Source organism: Chelonoidis abingdonii, chromosome 1 (genome assembly GCF_003597395.2).
Source record: "Chelonoidis abingdonii isolate Lonesome George chromosome 1, CheloAbing_2.0, whole genome shotgun sequence".
Classification (NCBI taxonomy): domain Eukaryota; kingdom Metazoa; phylum Chordata; order Testudines; family Testudinidae; genus Chelonoidis; species Chelonoidis abingdonii.
Window position 1 is genome coordinate 48,673,429 of NC_133769.1, and position 20,404 is coordinate 48,693,832.

At 45.7% G+C, this 20,404-nt stretch overlaps 1 protein-coding gene across 1 annotated transcript; it reads right to left on the reverse strand.

Moving 5' to 3' along the window:
- Positions 1-13,196: 13,196 nt before the first annotated feature.
- LSM8 (LSM8 homolog, U6 small nuclear RNA associated) lies at positions 13,197-18,851 on the reverse strand. The gene is made up of 4 exons (XM_032786499.2): positions 18,721-18,851; positions 17,563-17,603; positions 16,040-16,167; positions 13,197-13,455 (listed from the first exon to the last, which is right to left on the reverse strand). Exons 1-4 carry the CDS (start codon positions 18,749-18,751, stop codon positions 13,365-13,367), a joined length of 291 nt encoding a protein of 96 aa, XP_032642390.1. The 5' UTR covers positions 18,752-18,851; the 3' UTR covers positions 13,197-13,364.
- Between the last annotated feature and the right edge of the window lie 1,553 nt (positions 18,852-20,404).

The window sequence follows — 20,404 nt, forward strand, 5'->3', positions numbered from 1 at the left end:
GATGTAATCCAAGTCTTTGGGGGGAAAATTAGATGCGACTGCTTCCTGGGGAGAGGGGTATTATGAGGTAGAGGACTGGGGGAATAGGGGCTTAGGGTGTAGCAACAGGCAGGGAGTTACGGGGAGAGGGCTAAATGGGGATGGGTGATAGAGTTGATAGGAGTTTCAAGTGAGGGACGCTTGGCACATGCAGCTTTGCCAGTGCACCCCAACATACTCCACATCCTCTAGCTCTGCTGGTGCACACACACACCCTGCACACCCAGCTCCACCAGCGCATTGCCCGGTCCAAATGCACCCTCGGCTCGCCCACTCCACCCACCCTGATGCTGTGAGCTCTCTGCGGCTCGGTGGGACTCCAGTGACACCACTGCCCGCTGTAGCCAAGGTTGCCTCACACCTTCTGTTTAAAGCGGGACCCTCTAAGTCCCCTGAAAGCCACGCACAGCGTGATCAGATGGCCCGATTTTTTAGGGACAGTCCCGATATGTGGGGCTTTTTCTTACATAGGCGCCTATTACCCCCCCACCCCCACCCCCGCCCTCATTTTTCACACTTGCTGTTTGGGCACCCGCCACACGCTCAGTCTGGGGCCTCAGAGGATGCAGGGCCCGGGTCACTGGTGGCTGACCAGGGCCCATGGGTGTAGCTGCACCCACCGGCATCACGGGGGAGGACACAAACGCACCTCACCCCGCTTCTCTCGCGCTCCCGCCTTAGCTCTGCAAAGACCGGGCACTGGTTACTCTGCCTAGCAACAGCTATCTCCGGCCAATCAAAAATCCAGGCTGGCAGCACGGTACCCAATCGAAAAAAAAAATCACATTTCTCTAGCCAATCATGAAGCTCCAAGATCAACCTCCGCAGTCAAACCCAGCACCATAGAAAAAGTGACAGGTTGCCCGGCAACTTGGCGAGACGCACGGCCAATGGGAGGCAGAGCCCGGCCTCATACTATCCTGCCCAGCAACGTCTCACTCAGCGGCTAAAGCCCTGCAAAATTGGAACAGACTTAACCAATCAGGAAGGAAAATAGGGTGATTGACACTTCAAACTGAACCATTTGAAGCGATCGGGCTGCTGCCGGTTTGAGGCCTTTTCCCTGGCTCTTGGAACTAAGCTAGACCCATAGTGAGCTGCAGGGAACGCGAGGACCCCGACCCCGTGACCGAGCTGGTCACGTTCAAATATGCAAGTCCCTTCAGCCATTGTTGCAGTATTGTGTGAAAGCAATGCTGTGTTTTCTTCCTTTAATAAACGTTTTCTTTTGTTACACACAGGCCTTGCGCATGGTGACCTATTGCCTCTTAGCGGGTGCCTGGGGCAGTGTCCAGCTGTCCCGGGTTACCGGGCTCAAGCCAGTTCTAGTTTGTATTGTTAAGTGGAACCCCTAGATATTGAACCCAGCCCTTGTTGCTGCCAACATAGCTAACTTCTCCTTCTTGTTTCCCAGTATATCTTAGATCCATGCGACCAGGGCCGCTCCAGCATTTTTGCTGCCTCAAGAGGCAAAAAAAAAAAAGCCTCGATCAGCACTTAGGCGGCAGCTCTACTGCCGCTGCTTCATTATTCGGCGACAATTCGGCAGCAGGTCCTTACCTCCGAGAGGAACCAAGGGACCCGCCATGGCCCCACCAAATTGCCGCCAAAGAGCAGGACATGCTGCCCCTTCCCGTTGGCCACCCCAAGGACCTATTTGGTGCACTGGTGCCTGGAGCCAGCCCTGCGTGCAACCCAAGTACAGAATTTGGGGAGAAGATTGTCCAAGTTATTTCTGGCATAATAAAGTTCTCTGTCATTTCAAAAGCTCCACAAGCTTCCAATGGCTATATGCCCTCTCTGGGCCCCTGCTGGGCTCCCCGCATCAAAATCTGAAATGGCGCTTCTGTGGCATTTTGGTGGGTGGGAGGGGACAGTGCACCATTGAATTGAGAGGCTACATCAACCTATGGAAGAGACCAAAATTGGGGTTATTTGTGCAAGGGGGTGCAAAAATATAAGCCCCCAAAATAGCCACTTTTTCAAAGTTTTTGTTGTTTTCTTTTATTTTTGCACAGCGCTAGAGATCAAACTATTGCTGTGATGGGGCTCAGAATGGTCTCACTCGGCTAAGTTTTAGCCCAGGTAAGACATGATACCCATTAAATCTTTGGGGGACCCAAATTGAGAATGATATTTAAGAATGTGTGTTCGTTTCTTTGCATGTGTAGTCCGGAAGGATTACTGTGCACATGCCCCAATAAAGAAAAAAAATATGAGCAGGTGTCTATGCAGCCAAATAATGCTTGCCTGGGTAGTTTGAGGAAATGAGCCAACAACATTGGCCCAGTGAACACCACACCACTGAAGTTTTTAGTTTCAATCTTTGTATAGCACTTGTCCCAGTACAGATTCTTGAGGGACCCTGCTAGCTACCTCTCTCAAGTGTGAAAAACTGACTGGTTATTCCTACACTTTATTTCTTATCTTTTAACCAGTTACTGATCCATGAGTGGACCTGAAAGTCCAAGTACACTATATCCATGTGTTTGTTGATCCCTTCAAAGAATTCTAACAGACTAATGAAATATGATTTCCCTTTACAAAAACCATGTTGAGTCTTCCCTAATAAATTGTCTTTAGCGCTGTATTCTGATAATTCAACCAACTGGCCTGGCACTAAAGTTAGGCTTATTGGGCTGTAATTGCCAGGTTCCCCCTTTGGAATCTTCTTTTTTTTTTAATCAGCATCACATTAGCTATCCTCCAGTCATCTGGTACCGAGGCTGATTTCAGCAATAAGTTACATACCTCTGATAGTAGTTCTGCAATTTCTTATCTGAGTTCCTTACAAACTCTTGGGTGAATACTATCTGGTCCTGGTGATTTATTAATGTCTAGGTTATCTATTTTTTCCAAAACCTCCTCTAATAACACCTCAGTCTGGGACAGTTCCTCAAATTTGTCATCTAAAAGGATTGGCACAGATATGGGAAGCTCTCGCTCTGCAGAGGATGTGAAGATGGATGCAAAGAATTCATTTAGCTTCTCTGCAATAGCCTTGTCTTCTGTGAGTGCTTCTTTAGCACCTTGCTCATCCAGTGGCCCTACTGATAAAAAATCAGGCTTCCTGCGTCTGATGTACTTAAAAGTTTTTTGGTTGGTTGCAGGTTTTGCTGGGTTTTTTTGCGGTTAGTTTTTGCATCTTTTGCTTGTTGCTGTTCAAATTTTCTTTTGGCCTGCCTAATTATACTCTTACACTTGACCTGCCTGAGTTTATGCGCTTTTCTATTTTCTTCAGTAGGAGTTGACTTCCAATTTTTAAAGGATGCCTTTTTGCCTCTAACTACCTCTTTTACACTGTTAAGCCATGGTGGCATTGTTTGGTCCGCTTACAATGTTTTTAATTTGGGATATACATTTAATTTGAGCTTTTATTACTGTGTTTTTTTTAAAGTTTCCATGCAACCTGCAGTCATTTCACTTTTGTGGCTGTTACTTTTAACTTTTTGTGTAGTTCCTCTTTTTGAAGGTAAATGCTACTGTGGTGGGTTTCTTTGAAATCAAAACCCTGACCCACCACAAGGATGTTAAATTTAATTACATTATGGTCATTATTACTAAGTGGTTCATCTACATTTGCTTCTCGGACCAAATCCTGTGTCAATCAAGAATTGTCTCTCCTCTGGTGTGTTCCAGGACTAGCTGTTTCAAGCAGTCATTAAAGGTGTCTCAAACTTTTATCTCTGCATTCTGTCCTGAGGAACAGAATTGAAATGCATCAAGTGAGACCCCCTATGGTGCCTTGAGCTGGACCTTCTGCTCCTGCTATAGTCAGAGCGGTACAAGCCTGACTTCGACTCTGATGTTTCAGAACAGGAGGAACAGGGCAGCGCTGCACCTTTTGACTTAGAGCATTGGGAGCCTGGGGATCGACTGCACTCCGTGGATGGAGGTGCTGGCAGGGGGGGTGCCGAGGTGACAGGGATCAGTATGATATCATCACCGGCTTTCCCTTTGATTGAACGGGGTGCCAGGATGGAACCTGCAGTTCTGGGGCATCCTCCTGCCTTGCGGGCGAGAACAGCACGTGAGTCTCAGCAGGTCCTGCACCACCTCAAAAGCCTCCGAGGGGTTTGGCAAGCGTGATGGGCCCAGACTCGACTGCCTCACTTTGGCAGGAGTCAACATAGCCCTACTCTGAGCCTCAAAGCCATGACCTGACTGAGTTGCCACAGATGGCTGGTCCCTTAATCTTGCTGAGGGGAATCGGCCTCTTTCCATCCTCTTCTTCTTCTGCGCCGGTGATTGGGACCGGTGCCGAAGGCTGGAGTGCCCCCGAGAGGCTCCATGATGGTACCGAGTCTCCTTGGCAGTGTCTTTCTTTAACGTCGGATCTCTCAAAGAAAGCACTGGAGTGCGCCGCGCCAAAGAAGATGTACTGGGTGTGGGATCCCTGGCACCTGGGTCCAACCGAGGTTGGAGAGATGCCTCCATGAGGAGTATTTTAAGCTGCTGCTCCCTCTCTTTAAGAGTTCTCAGTCGGAATTCCCAACAGATCTTGCAGCAGTCTTTTTCCCTCCCCCTGACACTATAAAAGGTGGTGTGCAGGGGGGTCACTTTTAGGCATGTGCTTCGCACACTCCTGACAAGTCTTGAAGCCCAGGAATTGCAGCATGCCCCGATGACAAATAAGGGGGGGGGCAGAAAAATGGGAGGAGGGTACCCCCCCATAACTGAAACTTATACATGAACTAACTGCGCTATACTAACCAGCTAGAACTATCTGCAGCAAAAAGTGAAAGTACTGCTAAGCCACTTGCCGAAGCAAGAGCAAGGTAAAGTTCCAGCTACTGTCACTGGCAGTAAGAAGGAACTGAGGGGGTGGCAGGTCGGCAGGGCCCTTTATTGGGCACCATGAAGGTATGACTCCAGGGGGTGCCCAGGTCGACCCCATGGATGCTGTTAGTGGAAAAATCTTCCAGCTACTGTGCACATGTGTGCACACACATCTGATTGGAATTAACATGAACAAGCACTTGAAGAACTGGCCCTAGCAATGTTCCATAGGTAGGCACATTCAATTCTCCATCTGAGTATCAGGTGCTAAGATTATTCAGAATAACAAGATAACACAAGCTTGTATCTGGTCTTTCTAGATGCCCTTACCTCTGAAATGCAACTTTTGAAATTAGTTCCCCTATCTGTACAAGAGCCACACTGCTGTGGTCATGAGGAAAAGGTTACTCTTATAGCTCCAGAAACCTTTCTGATCAAGATAAGTTTCTCTTTCCACAATTCCTGGGAAACATTTCTCCTGTTGTTTTGTTCTAAACCTGGGAAGGTTGTGGCCTAAATAGAGTACATGCACCAGTTGCGTCCTGTTCATCTCATGCTATCCAAAATGTCAAGGTGATATAAGGCATCAAAGTTGCTCCAGGCAAAACACAAAAATCCTGCACAACTGGCATGCTAGGCATCACTGAAGTCTTTAGAGCCACTGGAGCCTCATCTGAGAAAGATTTGCAAAATCAGTTTCTAATCCTCCACAAGACACTGCTACTGGGTTGGTTCCCACATAATTCCTTAGATTACAGAGCTCTGGCTCTTTATGGAGGGAAACTTCCATTCTTGCCTATTATTCAACTATAACAATAATTAAAACATTCTCTCCCCCCACACTGTCATAAACAGATAGCTAAGGGTTAATGTTTCTTTTACCTGTAAAGGGTTAACAAAGGGAACCAAACACCTGACCAGGACCAATCAGGAAACTGGATTTTTAAAAGCTCAGGGAGGGAATGTTTGGGTGTGTGTCCCTTTGTCTGTGTCTTTTGTCTGTCTCTCGGCTATGAGAGGGATCTTTCTATCTTCAAGCTTCTAATCTTCAGTTTCCAAGTTGTGAGTACAAAGGTAGAAAAACAATAGGCTTTTATTGTTTTTTTGTATTTACATGTGTGTAGTTGCTGGGATGTTTAAATTGTATTTCTTTTTGAATAAGGCTGTTTATTCATATTTTTCTTTTAAGCAATTGACCCTGTATATTGTTATCTTGATACAGAGAGCATTTTTATGTCTTTTCTTTCTTTTTATATAAAGCTTTTCTTTTTAAAACCTGGTGGATTTTCTTTTCTAAGTGAGGCTCTAGGGGATAGAAATCCCTGTGCCAGGATTACGGTCTCTCACACATTTCTTGGATTCACTGCTTACTGCTTCCCACTAATGATGAATGAGGAGACATGCTGTGCAAGAGAATGCCAAATTTCTTACCTGATAATTTTCTTTCCATTAGCAGCTTCTCTCCTCATTCAGCCCACCCTGTTATTCTGGTAAATGACTAGAGGGAAAATTTGGTATTTATAATTGTCTTAAGGTTAATTTAACACATTGTATCTCATTGTAACTCATTGCCTGTTGGGTTCACTCCCACTGGGGCACCTGGCATTGGCCACTGTCGGTAGACAGGATACTGGGCTAGTTGGACCTTTGGTCTGACCCAGTATGGCCATTCTTATGTTGTCTTAATGCTAATAATCAGTTGCTGTAGTATTTCTACAGCTGTTGAAGAACTCCTCCAATGGCCTGTATGGAAGGGTGGGGCTTAGTCCTGGAGCCTCCAGAAACAACACTGGACTGCCTCAGAATTCTGGAGAGGTGGGGGTGGGGTTTAACCTATTAGAGATGAACAAGAAGAGAAACTGCTAAAAGAAAGTTATCAAGTAAGAAAGTACTTATTCTTTGCCTAGCCTGCCCTTTTGAAATCCATGCACAGAGGAGACCCTCCATGTATGGATTTACCCCATACCACACTGTTCCACCCTCCCCCAGGGAGGCCTTTCCTGGGGCCTAGCATCAGCCTTTAGGAAGACTTGGAGAGTGAATGGGCAGGGGAGAGGTGTGGTAAGGGGCATGTACCTTATGCCTCCTTTGGCCCTGCAGAGATTTCCCCAGAGAAAATAATTCAGGTTATGGAACCTCCCACTCAGCGATCTGGGGACAATCTCAGGCAGCAGGCATCCCTGGTAATGTAACTAACAGCAGGTGTGGTATCAGCTGGCGGGGGCCAGAGCTGTTGTGGAAGCACTGAGCTTTTCCACAGATGGCCTCCAATAGAACTTTGGGTACTCTCAGGTTTGGGCCAGGTCCCATGGCCTGTTCTGGTAGGGAAGCAACCCCACCTCCCTCATGGGATATCTGCAACCCCACCTCCCTCATGGAATATCTGTAAATGGCTGCTCACAGAGATTTCATCTCAATAAGCCATCTCCTTCTGGTTTTACCAGAGGAGAGGATGGTGTGGGCCCATATACTTATCTGCCACTTTGTAACCTTTGTTCTGATGTTAGGTAACTGTTCATTGTATTGTGAAAGTTCCTTGTGTGACTTGGCATAGAAGCTGTTAGGATTTTGTGCTAATGAGTTGTATAATTTTTTACTGATTTATCTATACACTAGCTGTTATATAGTTAGTATCAGAAACACCTCTTAATTTCTTTGCTAAGATGCGTCACAAAGGCAGCTTGCTAAGGATTCTTCTAGGATGAACTTCTAGATTTTTAAACTGCATCATGGCAAATTCCTTTTTCAAAAATAAGTTGCATTTTCATGGGCTATAGCTATACAAATAACATACCAGGAAAATTTCCTTTCACAAACTGTGTCTGATCATATCCATTAGTTTTTAACCAGGGGCAAACATTTTAAAAAAGCCCATCCAGCTTTTGCTTTATTCAAGATGTACTGAATTTTGTCCAAAGAACGAGCATGCTGTTTCATTGTTATTCATTGGCAGAACTGTTGCTTGAGGCACCAGTTAAAGCTCATTCAGGTAGGGCTGCTGTAGAGATAGTAGTCAGACAACTCAATCCTGACTCTTGAGATTTGCAGGCAGCCACTTGTAATTCATTACAGGGCTTTACGACTATGATTGCTTCTACACTGCTTCACACAAAGAATATAAATCTGGCCTATATTTACACCTAGGACCAATTCCCAGCTGACCATCCCCATCTTCTCTTTAGCCTCTCTATTTGTCACACTACATACATATATATATATATATTGCCTGTTGTAAAAAGTTATATTTGCTTTAAAACATAATGCCATTGCTTTTTTATTACCTGTTGGCAGAGGGAGCTGAAGTTTCCAGACACTGGTTGCTGGAACAGAGGTACTGAGAGTCAACATTAGCATCAGCCATAGCATTAGGGACTGCTGTTTACTGTTGCCATAGGGATAACAAAACTATTCAATCCATTGCCTCCAAAAGTTCATCTTGTTCCTGTGCACAAGTGAAAAATCAAGGGTGGACACTTCAGGATCACTCCCTTTAAGAAGTAGCATTCTATAGCTCCAGAGGGACTAAAAAAATTGTTCCACTCCGAGGTTATTACTGCTGAAACAGTTCAGTGTGTCCACTTTGCTGGTTGGTGTGCTCTGCACGCTCTCCAGCCATCACTGTGAGCACAGAGACACCTATTCTGTAATTGTAGACACAGCTCTCTGGAACAGGCACAGAGAACCAGAGTAGGTTCTTACTGGTCAATATGTTATCTAGGCAGACATATCATCAATGAATGTGAGTATATTAACTGCCTTTTCCAGATGTATATATTTTGTCCATAATTATGTATTCATTTACAAGGAATAGTGTAAAGGTTGCTTCTGCACAATATTGTATTCTGCTCCTCTGACCCTTCTGGAAGAAGAGATTTTGAAATGCATAAGGCAAAGTCCAACCTGTGGAAGCAGAACCTGCTCAGTTACAGTCTCAGCACCTCTCTCTTAAAAGAGCATTAGACACTATGAAAACAAAGGTTAGAGCATGAGGAAATGCAGAGTTAAGGGAATACTTCTCACACAACCGTAACCCTGCCCTTGTAAGGATGCCAGGATGACCTTATTACATCACAGTCCTTTACCTGTCCCTAACATAGGTCAACATTTCCCCTACACCCACCACAACTCCAAACACAGGGAAGGGAACACAGGCATTCCTAAACTTTAGGTCTGATGGAGAACCAAGATCTGAGGAAAGCTTAGCACTGACACAAAGGCACTTAATTGGAAACTTCCAGAGCAATGGAACAGACTCAGCACTGAAGAACCTGCACTGATAGCACCAGCCAGTTTTTGTCTAGAAAAGGCACTGAATTCCCAAGTACCACACATACCCTGAGCTAAAGGTTCAGATGACAGAACCAGCCTCTTTCACATTGAAGAAGATCTGGATGTGAAACTAGACTTAGTGTTCTAACTCAAAACCCAGTAATGGTGATGGGCACATTATGGACTTCTTACGTTTCTTTTGCCTGGGACCTCACCGGTGGATGGACTTGAAGAGCTGGCTTGTACGACTTGTCATGAGGAAGGCCAAGAGCTAAATGTGTCTATCCTTTCAAGTCCAAGGCATGAAGACACAGCATGCCTGTAGCAAAGTCGAGATTCACCGGCACAGCACCTCCTGCTGGTCATCTTGAGAATTAGCTCTTTTCCAGCTTCGGCACACCCTCTGCTGGGGCCGATGGCTTGCCTGCCTCATGACCCTCCTGGACCCCGGTTCTACCGCAGTACCCCCAACACTCTGTGTCTCCCCTCCCTAGGCAACCCCCAACCCTCTAAACCCACCTTGCCTCAGTGGCTACTGCCAGTCATCATCTAGCCCCCACTCACTGGGGCAGACTGCAGTCCGTAATGGCCACTCATCATTGGCAAGAAGTTAGGACCTGCTGCCTTTGCCTATTCACAGGCTGTATCTCTGCAGCCCCAGTACCTCTGTAGGCCTTCAACAAGGTCTGCAGCCTGGGGTTTTACCAGGCTGGAGCTCCCCAGCTCCCTTGCCCTATTCCCCAGCACTACTCCAGTTCAGGTACCTTCCTGTCAGGCAGCTAGCCCTTCCCACTCCAGGGTTAGAGTGAGACTCCTCCCAGCTCCTGGCCCCCAGCTCTCTTATCAGTCTAGATTGGCTGCTTTTAACCTCTATTGGAGTGGGGCAGCTGTCCCTCTACTGGGAGTGGGCGGGTCTCAGCTTGTACCCAAGAGAAGTGATGCTTTCAGGCAGGAAATTGGAACAAAGAACTTTGGGATTGAGAAACAGAGAGTTCTTGAAGCACGGAGGAGAGAGAGGGTCTGTGGGGAAGCAAACTAAACCCCAGACCCCAAAGGTGGGGGTGCTCAAGTGAAGGTAGATGTTGTATCAACCGGGCAAGGTACTAACAAACTTCAACAGGACTTTATTTTTAAAGTGGAAACCTCTTTACCAAGCTGCTGCTGCACCTCTGTAACTCTCACTCAGCCTCCTCAACTCCACCCCGCTCCTTCCTGTTTCCTGTCCTTTCAGACTCCCAACAGCCAGTGCTCCCAGTTCTAATAATCACAAGCAACTTCTAAACACCACAGTAGACCAACCAAAGCTTTGGATAAGACCGATATACACTTAGATAGTGTGTTACATTTTTCTCTTGTTATGCTCTGGTCCTACTATTATGATTAAATAATACTTTGCAGAAAAGGAAGATGTGTTCAATAAATATTTCTGTTCTATATTTGGGGCAAAAACAGATGATGCTGTCTCACCATATGGTGATAACACACTTGCCATTCCACTACATCTGGAGGATGTTAAACAGAAGCTTCTAAAGTCAGACATTTTAATATCAGCAGGTCCAAAAACTTGCATCCCAGAGTTTTAAAGGAGCTGGCTGAAGAGCCCTCTGGACTGCTACTGTTGATTTTCAGTAAGTCTTGGAGCACTGGGGAAGTTCCAGAAGACTGGAAGAAAGCTAATGTTGTGCCAGTTTTTAAAAAGTGTTAACAGGATGAGTAGGGTAGTTATAGGCCTGTCAGCCTGACTTTGATCTCAGGAAGGATAATAGAGTTGCTGATATGAGACTCAATTCATAATGAACTAAAGGAAGGTAATGTAACTAGTGCAAATCAACATAGGTTTATGGAAAATGGATCCTGGCATGTCTTTTTTTGATAAGATTACAAGTTTGGTTGCTAAGTGTAGTAATGTTGATGTACTATACTTAGACTTTGGTAAGGTGTTTGGTTTGGTGCCCCATGACATTTTGAGTAAAAAACTATAACACCATAACATTAACATGGCACACATTACATGGATTAAAAACTAGCTCAATGAAAGGTCTCAAAATAGAACTGTAAACGGAATCATCATGAGGGTCTGTTTCCAGTAGGGTCCTGCAGTGATTGGGTCTTGACCCCCATACTATTGAACATCTTTATACATGACCTGGAAGAAAAAAATCAAATCATTGATAAAGTTTGCAGATGACACAAACAATTGAGGAGTGGTAAATAACAAAGAGGACAGGCTCCTGATTCAGAGCAATCTGGATCACTTGAAAAACTAGGTACAAGCAAACAATGTGTGTTTTAATATGGCTAGACATAAACGTATGCATCTAGGAACAAAGAATGTAGGACACAGTTGCAGGGTGGGAGATTCTATACTGGGAAGTAGTGCTTCTGAAAAAAATTGGGAGTTGCAGTGGATAATCAGCTGAACATGAGCTTCCAGTGTGATGTGGCCAAAAGAGCGAATATGATCCTGGGATGCATAAATCTAGTTGAGACCTAACTGGATGCAGCTCAACCAAAGGCAGTGGTGCATTTAAAATCTCCCTCCCTTGTCCTAACCGTTAATACTACATTAAGTAATTGAGACCACCCACCAGGGAAATAACCTACTTCCTTCCCTGACGAACCAAGGGACACACCCCACCCACGTACTTATTCACTACCCCGATACTGACTTGGACTCTTTATAGTCCAGGGGTGGTGTACCCGAGCCCACTTATCCACTCACACTTTAAAAACTCTTGCACCCCAATCTGGGTCCATGCTGGTTATGTGATATGTTATCTCTTCATCCTTGGAACCGATACCTGTAATCTCTCATGTACAGTGCCTTCCCTCTTGTGTATATTTAATTTTAAACATTAACTTTAATAAAATTTTAAACCTTTTCTTATCAGTTAAATTCCCTCAGTGCAGATCAACCTAGTCCAGATCTGATCATTTTTTTCAGGTAAGTAGATGGATAACTCTTCAGACTGAGAAAATAATTTTAGTACAGCTCTGGCGAGTCAGTTTTTACCTGACTGATGTATGTAGGTATGATGCCGTTCTGTGTATTGCACATTTAAATGTGTAAGGACTCTGTCTTTGTGCAGTAATTACTGCTACTGCAGCCTTTTCCAGCACAGGCAGCCTAGCCTCCCTTGGTTTAGTCCACAGTTACATCTACCTAATTTACAATATTTAGCTCCTATTTAGTGTTGATCCATAATCTTAAAACACTTTACAAAGATAAGTACATTCATTTAGTAATTATACATGCAAATACACATGAAAAATGAACAATTTGTTCTACTCTGACATTAACCTGCACCAACAATATGTAAAGAACTAATGCTTAACAAAAATAAGTTACACATTAGCAAATAAACAATTCATTCTCTTTATTCAGCTCTTCCCTAAAGTTTAAGATGCAAGAGGGACTGTTTAGAGTACTGGACAAGAATCATTTTTGTTCTGGACCTTAACAGTCTTCTTCCATCTGACTACTCTGTTTAAGTCCCCTGTTCACAGTGAACAGATCTCACTATTATAGTAGCCTAAGGTGTGTTAATGCAAGTGACAACAAATTATGTTTATTCTGAAATTCACAAACACCACAGAGGTGCACCGAAGTTATGAAAGTTATGACATTTGTGAATTGGTGTGATTGCTGGAATAGTTTAATAAACAAAATACATTCAGATGGTTTGTGATCACAAGGACAGTGTAACAGTCCTATTAACTTGATAAAGGCAAGTTTGCAATACTTTGGAAACATGCATCATGAAACTTCCACATACAGGTTAGTAAACAAGGATCCTAGTATTAGACTTTCAATCCTGCACTCAAACCAGAACTGTGTGTCCAACACGTCAGTATTTGTAATACTGAAATATCACACATTAAAAAAAGCTACTTGATGGCAGAAGTTAAATTGACTTGTGTTTATGAAGTATAATTTACAGATCAACACAGTAAAGCACATTTCACCTTCAAGAGTAGTGATTTATGTTTCTACTTCACAAGTGGCATTCACAAGTCGTTTATGTATAAAGTGTCAAGCCTGCCACTGAAATTAAATCCTAATGTTAGATGTATGTTTACTTTGCAGTGAAATTATACGAGAGACTTCATTAAAATGTAGCTATTTTAATTTACATATCAAACTACAACACATTCACAAAATAAAGTGTGGCGCAACCAAGTTATAACAATTTGTAAAAATTCTTCATGCTGTTTTTTAAATAGTTCTATACAGCCAAAGTTTACAAAGTCCTTGTGCATCCTTGTGTTTCTCCTGTTCAGTGTGCTACTGAGTTCAAAGGTTCTGCTCGAATATTCCCCAAGTCAAGTGCTGAATCTGTCTCTTCATCAATTTCACCAATGACAGCACTAAAGGACAAAACAGATTAAGTACCATTAGTAGAAATTGTCCCATTTTGAAACAAGATGGAAACCACAAATATAGTGACTTGCTATTCCAAAATGAGATTTGTGATTACAGAACTGCAAAACTTCGGTAATTTTTCCCCACGGATTTTGTTTGGAGCAAAAAAATAAAATAAAATTGAACAATAAGTATATTCTGCAAACATCTGGCAATCTAGAAGCCTGAAAAGATATTGTACGTTTTGATGTGTCAACAACTTTGGATGAAATCTGTCTACTCCTAGTCACTGGAACAGGGATTTGAATTTGGGTGTCTCACATTCTAGGCAAGTGTCCTAACTGCAAGGCTGTAGAGTTATTCTCATTTGCTTTCCCTGGGGCAATGACTTCATTATCACCATGATTGTCTATGACTAACAATGTATAGTCATTGGGCCCAGGAAAGAGTGAGAATGATTCTACAGACTAGTAGCTGGGGCACTCACCTGGGATATGACTCTACAGCCTGGTGGTTGAGGCACTCACCTGGGATGTGGGAGACCTAATTTCAAATCCCTGCTTCAATGACTAATTATATACAAAAAGTGGAACAGCTTCAAGAGAGATTAAGAAAGCTCTATACCAGAATACTCCATAGCCCAGTGGCTAGGGCACTCTCCCACAATGGGAGCAGTGATTTGAACCTGGGTCTGACACATCCTAGGTGAGTAGCCTAACAGTTATCAGGAAGGCATCACCACCTTCAGCCATTTTGTGAATTCTTTTCTTTGGTAAAAAGGCCAGAAAAATAAAAATAATTTGTTTTTAATGGAAATCAAACATTTTGTTTGACATTACCAAAAGTGTTTCAAATTTTTCAGTTTGGTTAAACTATTTGGCAAACTCAACACAAAATAGTTTTGGTGGACTGAAAACTGCATTTTTTGGCAAATAAACTATTCATCTGAAAAACTTCATCCAGTTTATTCTTTACCATGATATTTACAGAATATTAAACAATGCTCGGCCTGCTCCTATCATGTTGACCAGTTTTTTTTCCTTGAACTCCAGGATCTGTTGTTTCATCTTATACTTAGGGTATGGCTACACTGGCACTTTACAGTGCTGCAACTTTCGCGCTCAGGGGTGTGAAAAAACACCCCCCTAAGCACTGCAAGATACAGTGCTGTGAAGCCTCAGTGTAATCAGTGCCGCAGCGCGGCTCCCAGCACTCCAAGCTACACCCGTAGAGGATGTGGTTTACGTGCAGCGCTGGGAGACCTCTCGCCCAGCGCTGGCGCTCCAACCACACACACACTTCAAAGCGCTGTTTCAAGTGTAGCCATACCTTTAGATTGGAAGCTCTTTGGGGCAGGTATGGCCTTTTTGGTGTGTGTGGGTAGAGTACCTAGCACAATGGGGTCCTGGGCATTATGGTAATACAAATAAATAATAAGTCCTAAATCCACAAGTGAGAACTCATGTTACAATTTTTATTACAGGTCACCAGGTCTGAAGTATACAATTCCCTCTCACCTCTAGGTCAGCGGTTCTCACAACAAATTTTTTGGTGGTCTCAGAGTGTGGCCAGCAACTCTTGCTGGTGGCTGCTCATATAAAATTTCCTAAAATACTTAATTAACTTTAAGAAAAAACAAATAAATATGCACTATACATGTCCAAATCAATGCAATTCATTTCTGTAGGGTTTTATTTTTTTTTTTTTTTGCAGACTCAATAATAAAAATATACAGTTGTATTTTGGTGTCCCTGGCCTCCGCTGCATCTCACAGCCTCCCCTCCAGATCCCCTCTGGCGTCTGCTGCCCTCTCAGGACTCCCTAGCACCCTCCTGGACACCACTGCTTCCCCCTCATTGCCCCAAGCTCCCTTCCGGGGCCTCAGACCCCAGGCTCACCTTGCTTCTTGACCATGGTGTGAAGCCCAGAGCTCCACATTTGCACCTGGGAAAGAAGGGGGGGGTGAAGCACAGAACACCACCACCCTGGAGGGTTGAAGCCCAGAGCCCACCACCAGAGGCCCATAGCTGAAGAGGCAGGTGTGGGAGTGTGAAGCCTGCCCCCCCCAGTCCCACAATTGAAGATGGGGAGAGAGGGCTGAAGCCTACCCCTAGGCCCTGCAGGGAGGGGCCTCTGCTTTGCTCCCTCCCCATCTCTGCCCAGGAGGCTGTCGTAGTTGCATTTGAGAAACAATGCTCTAGGTTACCAGTCTGAATATGACTAAAGCTGTTACTGACCAAAAACTGAACCCTCTGATGGCTCTATTCAGGGCCTTTGTAAAATGTCTTCCTCACTTTCTAGTGACAAGTGTGCACATCTTCATCTGAGCTAGTACTAACTGGGACGCTTCTTGGTTATTTCAGTAAGGGGTCCCAAAATTGAAGACTGAACTATTTTAGCCATTCTATAGATGTTTGCACACTATGTCAAGGTTGAGGGAGGTTTACTGTTACTGTCTGTCCTGAACAGTGGATAAAGAGAACTTAGGGTTTCTAGGTTTATCAATCTGACATCTTGCATCATTACAGCTTTAAACATTTTTAACTAATTCTGATTTGACTGGATTAGAAAAGAATAAGCTATACTTACACATTATCTCCTCTAACAATGTACAATCCCAATACTACTTGTTCAACTCCTTGTGAAGAACTGAACACTCGTTCATGGCTTTCATCCAAAATCAAGTTGATGGTCTGATCAAAACCTTTGAGGGTTCCCTGAAAAGCCACAAAAAATTTAGGTATTCCAATTATCTTTAAGTTTTTCATTTTAGTTCACAAGAAAAACTCAGGCAGCAATATACTGTAGAAGAGATGATCATTCTAGATTTTACTGTGAGCTTTAAAGCTGAATAAACGTGCTGTTAGAGATTGGAACTTGAAAGCAGAGAGTCAGTTTAAGATTATTATCATTTACTATCACATGTTACAAGTAACAGTTAAGATTACTGTAACTTTAATATTAGAGAAGTGGTTTTCAAACTTTTTTTCTGGCAACCCAGTTGAAAAAAATTGTTGATGCCTGCAACCCAACGGAGCTGGGGATGAGTGGTTTGAGGTGCGGGAGGGGCTCAAGGCTAGGGCAGAGGGTTGGGGTGCAGGGGTGAGGGCTGCGGAGTGGGGCCGAGGATGAGGGGTTGGGTTGCAAGAGGGGGCTCTCAGTTGGGGGGGCTCAGGGCTGAGGCAAGGGGTTGGGGTATGGGAGGGGGTCAGGGTTCTGGGCTGGGGGTGCAGGCTCTGGGGTGGGCCTGGGGGTTTGGGGTGCAAGAAAGGGTTCCAGGTTTGGGGGGGCTCAGGGCTGGGGCAGTGTATTGGGGGGCGAGGTTGGGGCATGAGCTTACCTTGGGTGACTACCAGTCAGCGGCGCAGCAGGGGTGCTAAGGCAGGCTTCCTGTCTCTCCTGGCACCACGGACCACGCTGCGCCCCAGAAGCAGCCAGCAGCAGGTCTGGCTCCTAGGAGAAGGCACACAAGCGACTCTCGCCCACAGGCACCCCCCGAACTCCCATTGGCTGGGAACCGGACAATGGGAGTGCGGATCCGTTGCTCAGACCAGGGACAGTGTGTGGAGTCCCCCGGCTAGAAGCTGGACCTGCTGCTGGCTGCTTTTGGGCGCAGCAGAGCGTCAGGACAGGCAGAGAGTAGCCTGCCTTGGCAAGGCAGCACCGCCGACAGGACTTTTAATGGCCCAGTCGATGGTGCTGACCAGAGCCGCCACAACCCAGTGCCTTACATTCCATGACCCAGTACTGGGTCGTGACCCGTCATTTCAAAACCACTGTATTAGAGGGAGTTACTTTTTTCAAGTGTACTTTGTAAGTTGACAGCCAATTACAGATAGCCAATTTCCCTGTTTGTGTGGATCGTTTGTGTGGATCTTTTATACCCCAACAGTATCTGTAACTTGTTTTTAAACTGACAGGACTTTAAAAGTGATCTCTCTTTAAAAAAGGTTATTTAGGCTCTGTAGGGAAGATGAACAATGTTCAAGATGAGCATTTCCATGCTTGATATTTGTGTGTAGCATCTACCATTAGAAGTTGAATGATCTAGTTATTTTTAAAAACCCCACATAATTCAAATACTATTTACATAGTACTAATTTTATATTCACCACAATCATTCTTCCATCAGAAGTAATTACTGCAACAGTACCTAACAGTACAGTCAAGGCAATGTTTAAAGAAAACATATTCACAGCTTGAAACAAGATGAAGGTGTTATGTTCAATACAAATCTGTAATATAAATTATGATTCAAAAGACTTCGTGCCTTAAGAATTTCTTACTCAAAAAATTGTTAAAGAAACGTGTTAACCGACTGATTAAATCAACCTTTGAAATTAGCAGTGGTCTGGGATAATTTTTTTGTTGTGTCAAACTAACATGATTGTGCTTTCATTTGCAAGAGAGCCATAAATCAAAGCAGCAGACCCCAAATACATAGAGTGAAGTATTTTGCTTTATCATCAGGACTGACTTAGACAGCCTGTGCTGGCTGCCTCAAGCATTTGAGGTATGCCATCCCATTAAAGTTTCTGACTCTGGGCTATTTATTTTGTTCATAGATTCACTGAATTTAAGACCAGAATTGGATCATTAGATCATCTAGTCTAATGGCGGGGGCTCAGGGCTGGGGCAGGGTATTGGGGGGGGCGAGGTTGCATATCACATTTTACCCACTTACCCCCATATTGTGCACCATAACTTGGGCTAAAACATATTGGCTGGTTTGTTCCAATGGTAAATCACCCTCACTACTGATGCCTTATTTTCAATTTGAACGTGCCTTGGTTCAGAGTAGTGCCCTGATCTGTTCAGACCTGGCGTTTTCATCCACAGAGCTCAGAGCGGGTCACTGTCATTAGCCCCACTTTGCAGACGGGGAAACGGAGGCACGAACACTGACGGGACCTGTCCGAAGTCAACCAGCAGAGCAGTGGCGGAGCCCAGAACCAAACCAGGTCTCCTGAGCCCCAGCTCAGTGCTCTGCCCCCCCCACGGCGCTGCCCCACGCCAGGCGACACCGGGAGGTCTCGCTCCCTTTAGGGCACCGTAGGCAGCACTGGCCCAGCCCCCTCCCTGCCGAACCCCACGGTCCGGGAAGGCCGCGGCCTCCATCCCCACCCGGGCCGAGCCAGTCTGTGTGGTGGGGGAGGGGCCCCCACAAGGGTCTGGGAACAGCAGCCACCACCGACCGCTGAGGCGGGAAGAGAGGGCGCTGTAGACCCCCTCCCCCCCCAGCACACAACCCCTTCGCGGCGGAAGGATACGGTTGATGTAGTTCTCCAACGCGGAGGTCATGACCGCGACGGCTACGTTCCGCGCGCAGCTTGCGAGCACCACCGGGGCCGGCAACCGGGTCCCGCGAGACTTCCCGCGCCAAACGTGCACAGATGCACTGGCCTGCCTCAGTGCGCACGCGCAGGATTGGGAGAGGCAGAGAGATGTGCGTCGCGCAGCGTTTCACAACTGTGGCCGCCAGGGCTTTCCTGCGGCTACAACAGTTTCCTGGGCGGGGCCAGGCCTGGCCCCGCCCCCAGGCTGGGACACGAGGCTGAAGAAGGAGCAAGGTGGGGTCTCTGGGGGGATAACGAGGCTTTGGCTTCGGCTCTGCGCTGGCCGGCGGCGGGACCAGGGCCCCGGCCCGGGCTTCAGTCGCCAGCTCCCAGCTCCAGCGGCGGGGTTTCGGTGCTGACCCCCAGCCATGGGGCTGCAGGCGCCGACCCCTGGCCGTGCCGCAGCAGGCTCCCCGCGGCTCCGGCCCCCAGCTCCAGGCTCTGGCCGCCGGCCCTGGCTGTGCCACTCCCGCCTCGGCTCTGAGCTCTTGCCGCGGGCACTGACTCACGGCAGCGGGTGCCAACCCCCGGCTCCAGCTGAGCAGTTGTCGCCCCCCCATCTCCATTGTTGGACTCCTGCCCCTGCATCCATCGCTCCATTGCCCCGGGCTCCTGCTGCGACCCCGGCCCCGCATCCATGCCACCATGGCTCCCGTGCCTCCCCCCTCCCGGCCCTGCTCCAACCCTCCATCCCGGCTTAATTTGTCCTGGGACTTGCTGAGAAAAGTGATGTTAACAAACATGTAAATATCTCTTTTCATAGCAGACATGCTAGCTGGGAGGCTGTGAAAACTGATACTTGTATGTATGTTAAAATCACTTTTCACAGCCTCCAAGCTAGCTATTAAGTGTCCTGTGAAAAGTGTTTGATATTTAACAAACATAAATATCACTGTTCACAGTATTATATTTATTGAGTCTGCAAAAAAAGCCCTACACAAATAAATTACAATGATCTGGATATTTATATGTCCATACTCATTTGTTTTTCCTAAAGTTAATTAAGTATTTTAGGGGGGGAAAATGTGAGTGTGGCCACCAGCAGGAGTTGGTTGCCACATTCTGAGACCACCAACAATTTTGTTGTGAGAATCTCTGGGCTAGAGTATCTTTTAGAAAGACATCTTGCTATGATGGAATTATTATGGAGACAATTTAATGTTATGTTTCTCATTGGAGGCAGAATATAATTCTCTTTGATACCAGGTGGTCAAAGTTTGGACAAGTGCCAAATGCTGGCCTTGGAGCACCATGTCATGGCCTTGCTCATTTCAGTGTCAGTGTAATACAGGCAGATAGCAGCTCCTGTCAGGCTTCCTGCTATCTTGATCTCAGTAGCCTAATCATGCCACCTTCAGGGATCAGTCATCTCTGCAGACAGCTGCATTTTATACACACTATCTGCAGGTTCTTAGCAAACAGCTACTGTTCCTGTGGCTTGCTTGGCATGACACAGTCACAGTCTGTATCCAGAGCTGGGCAGAGGGACAGTTACTGGGGCCCTGCCCTTTGCCCCCCGCCATCACACCCTGACTTGGAAGCATTAAAACTCAGCCACTTCTCTCGCCTGCCCAGGACAACCCAGGGCAGGCTGCAGGCACGCTCCTCCCATCTGCCA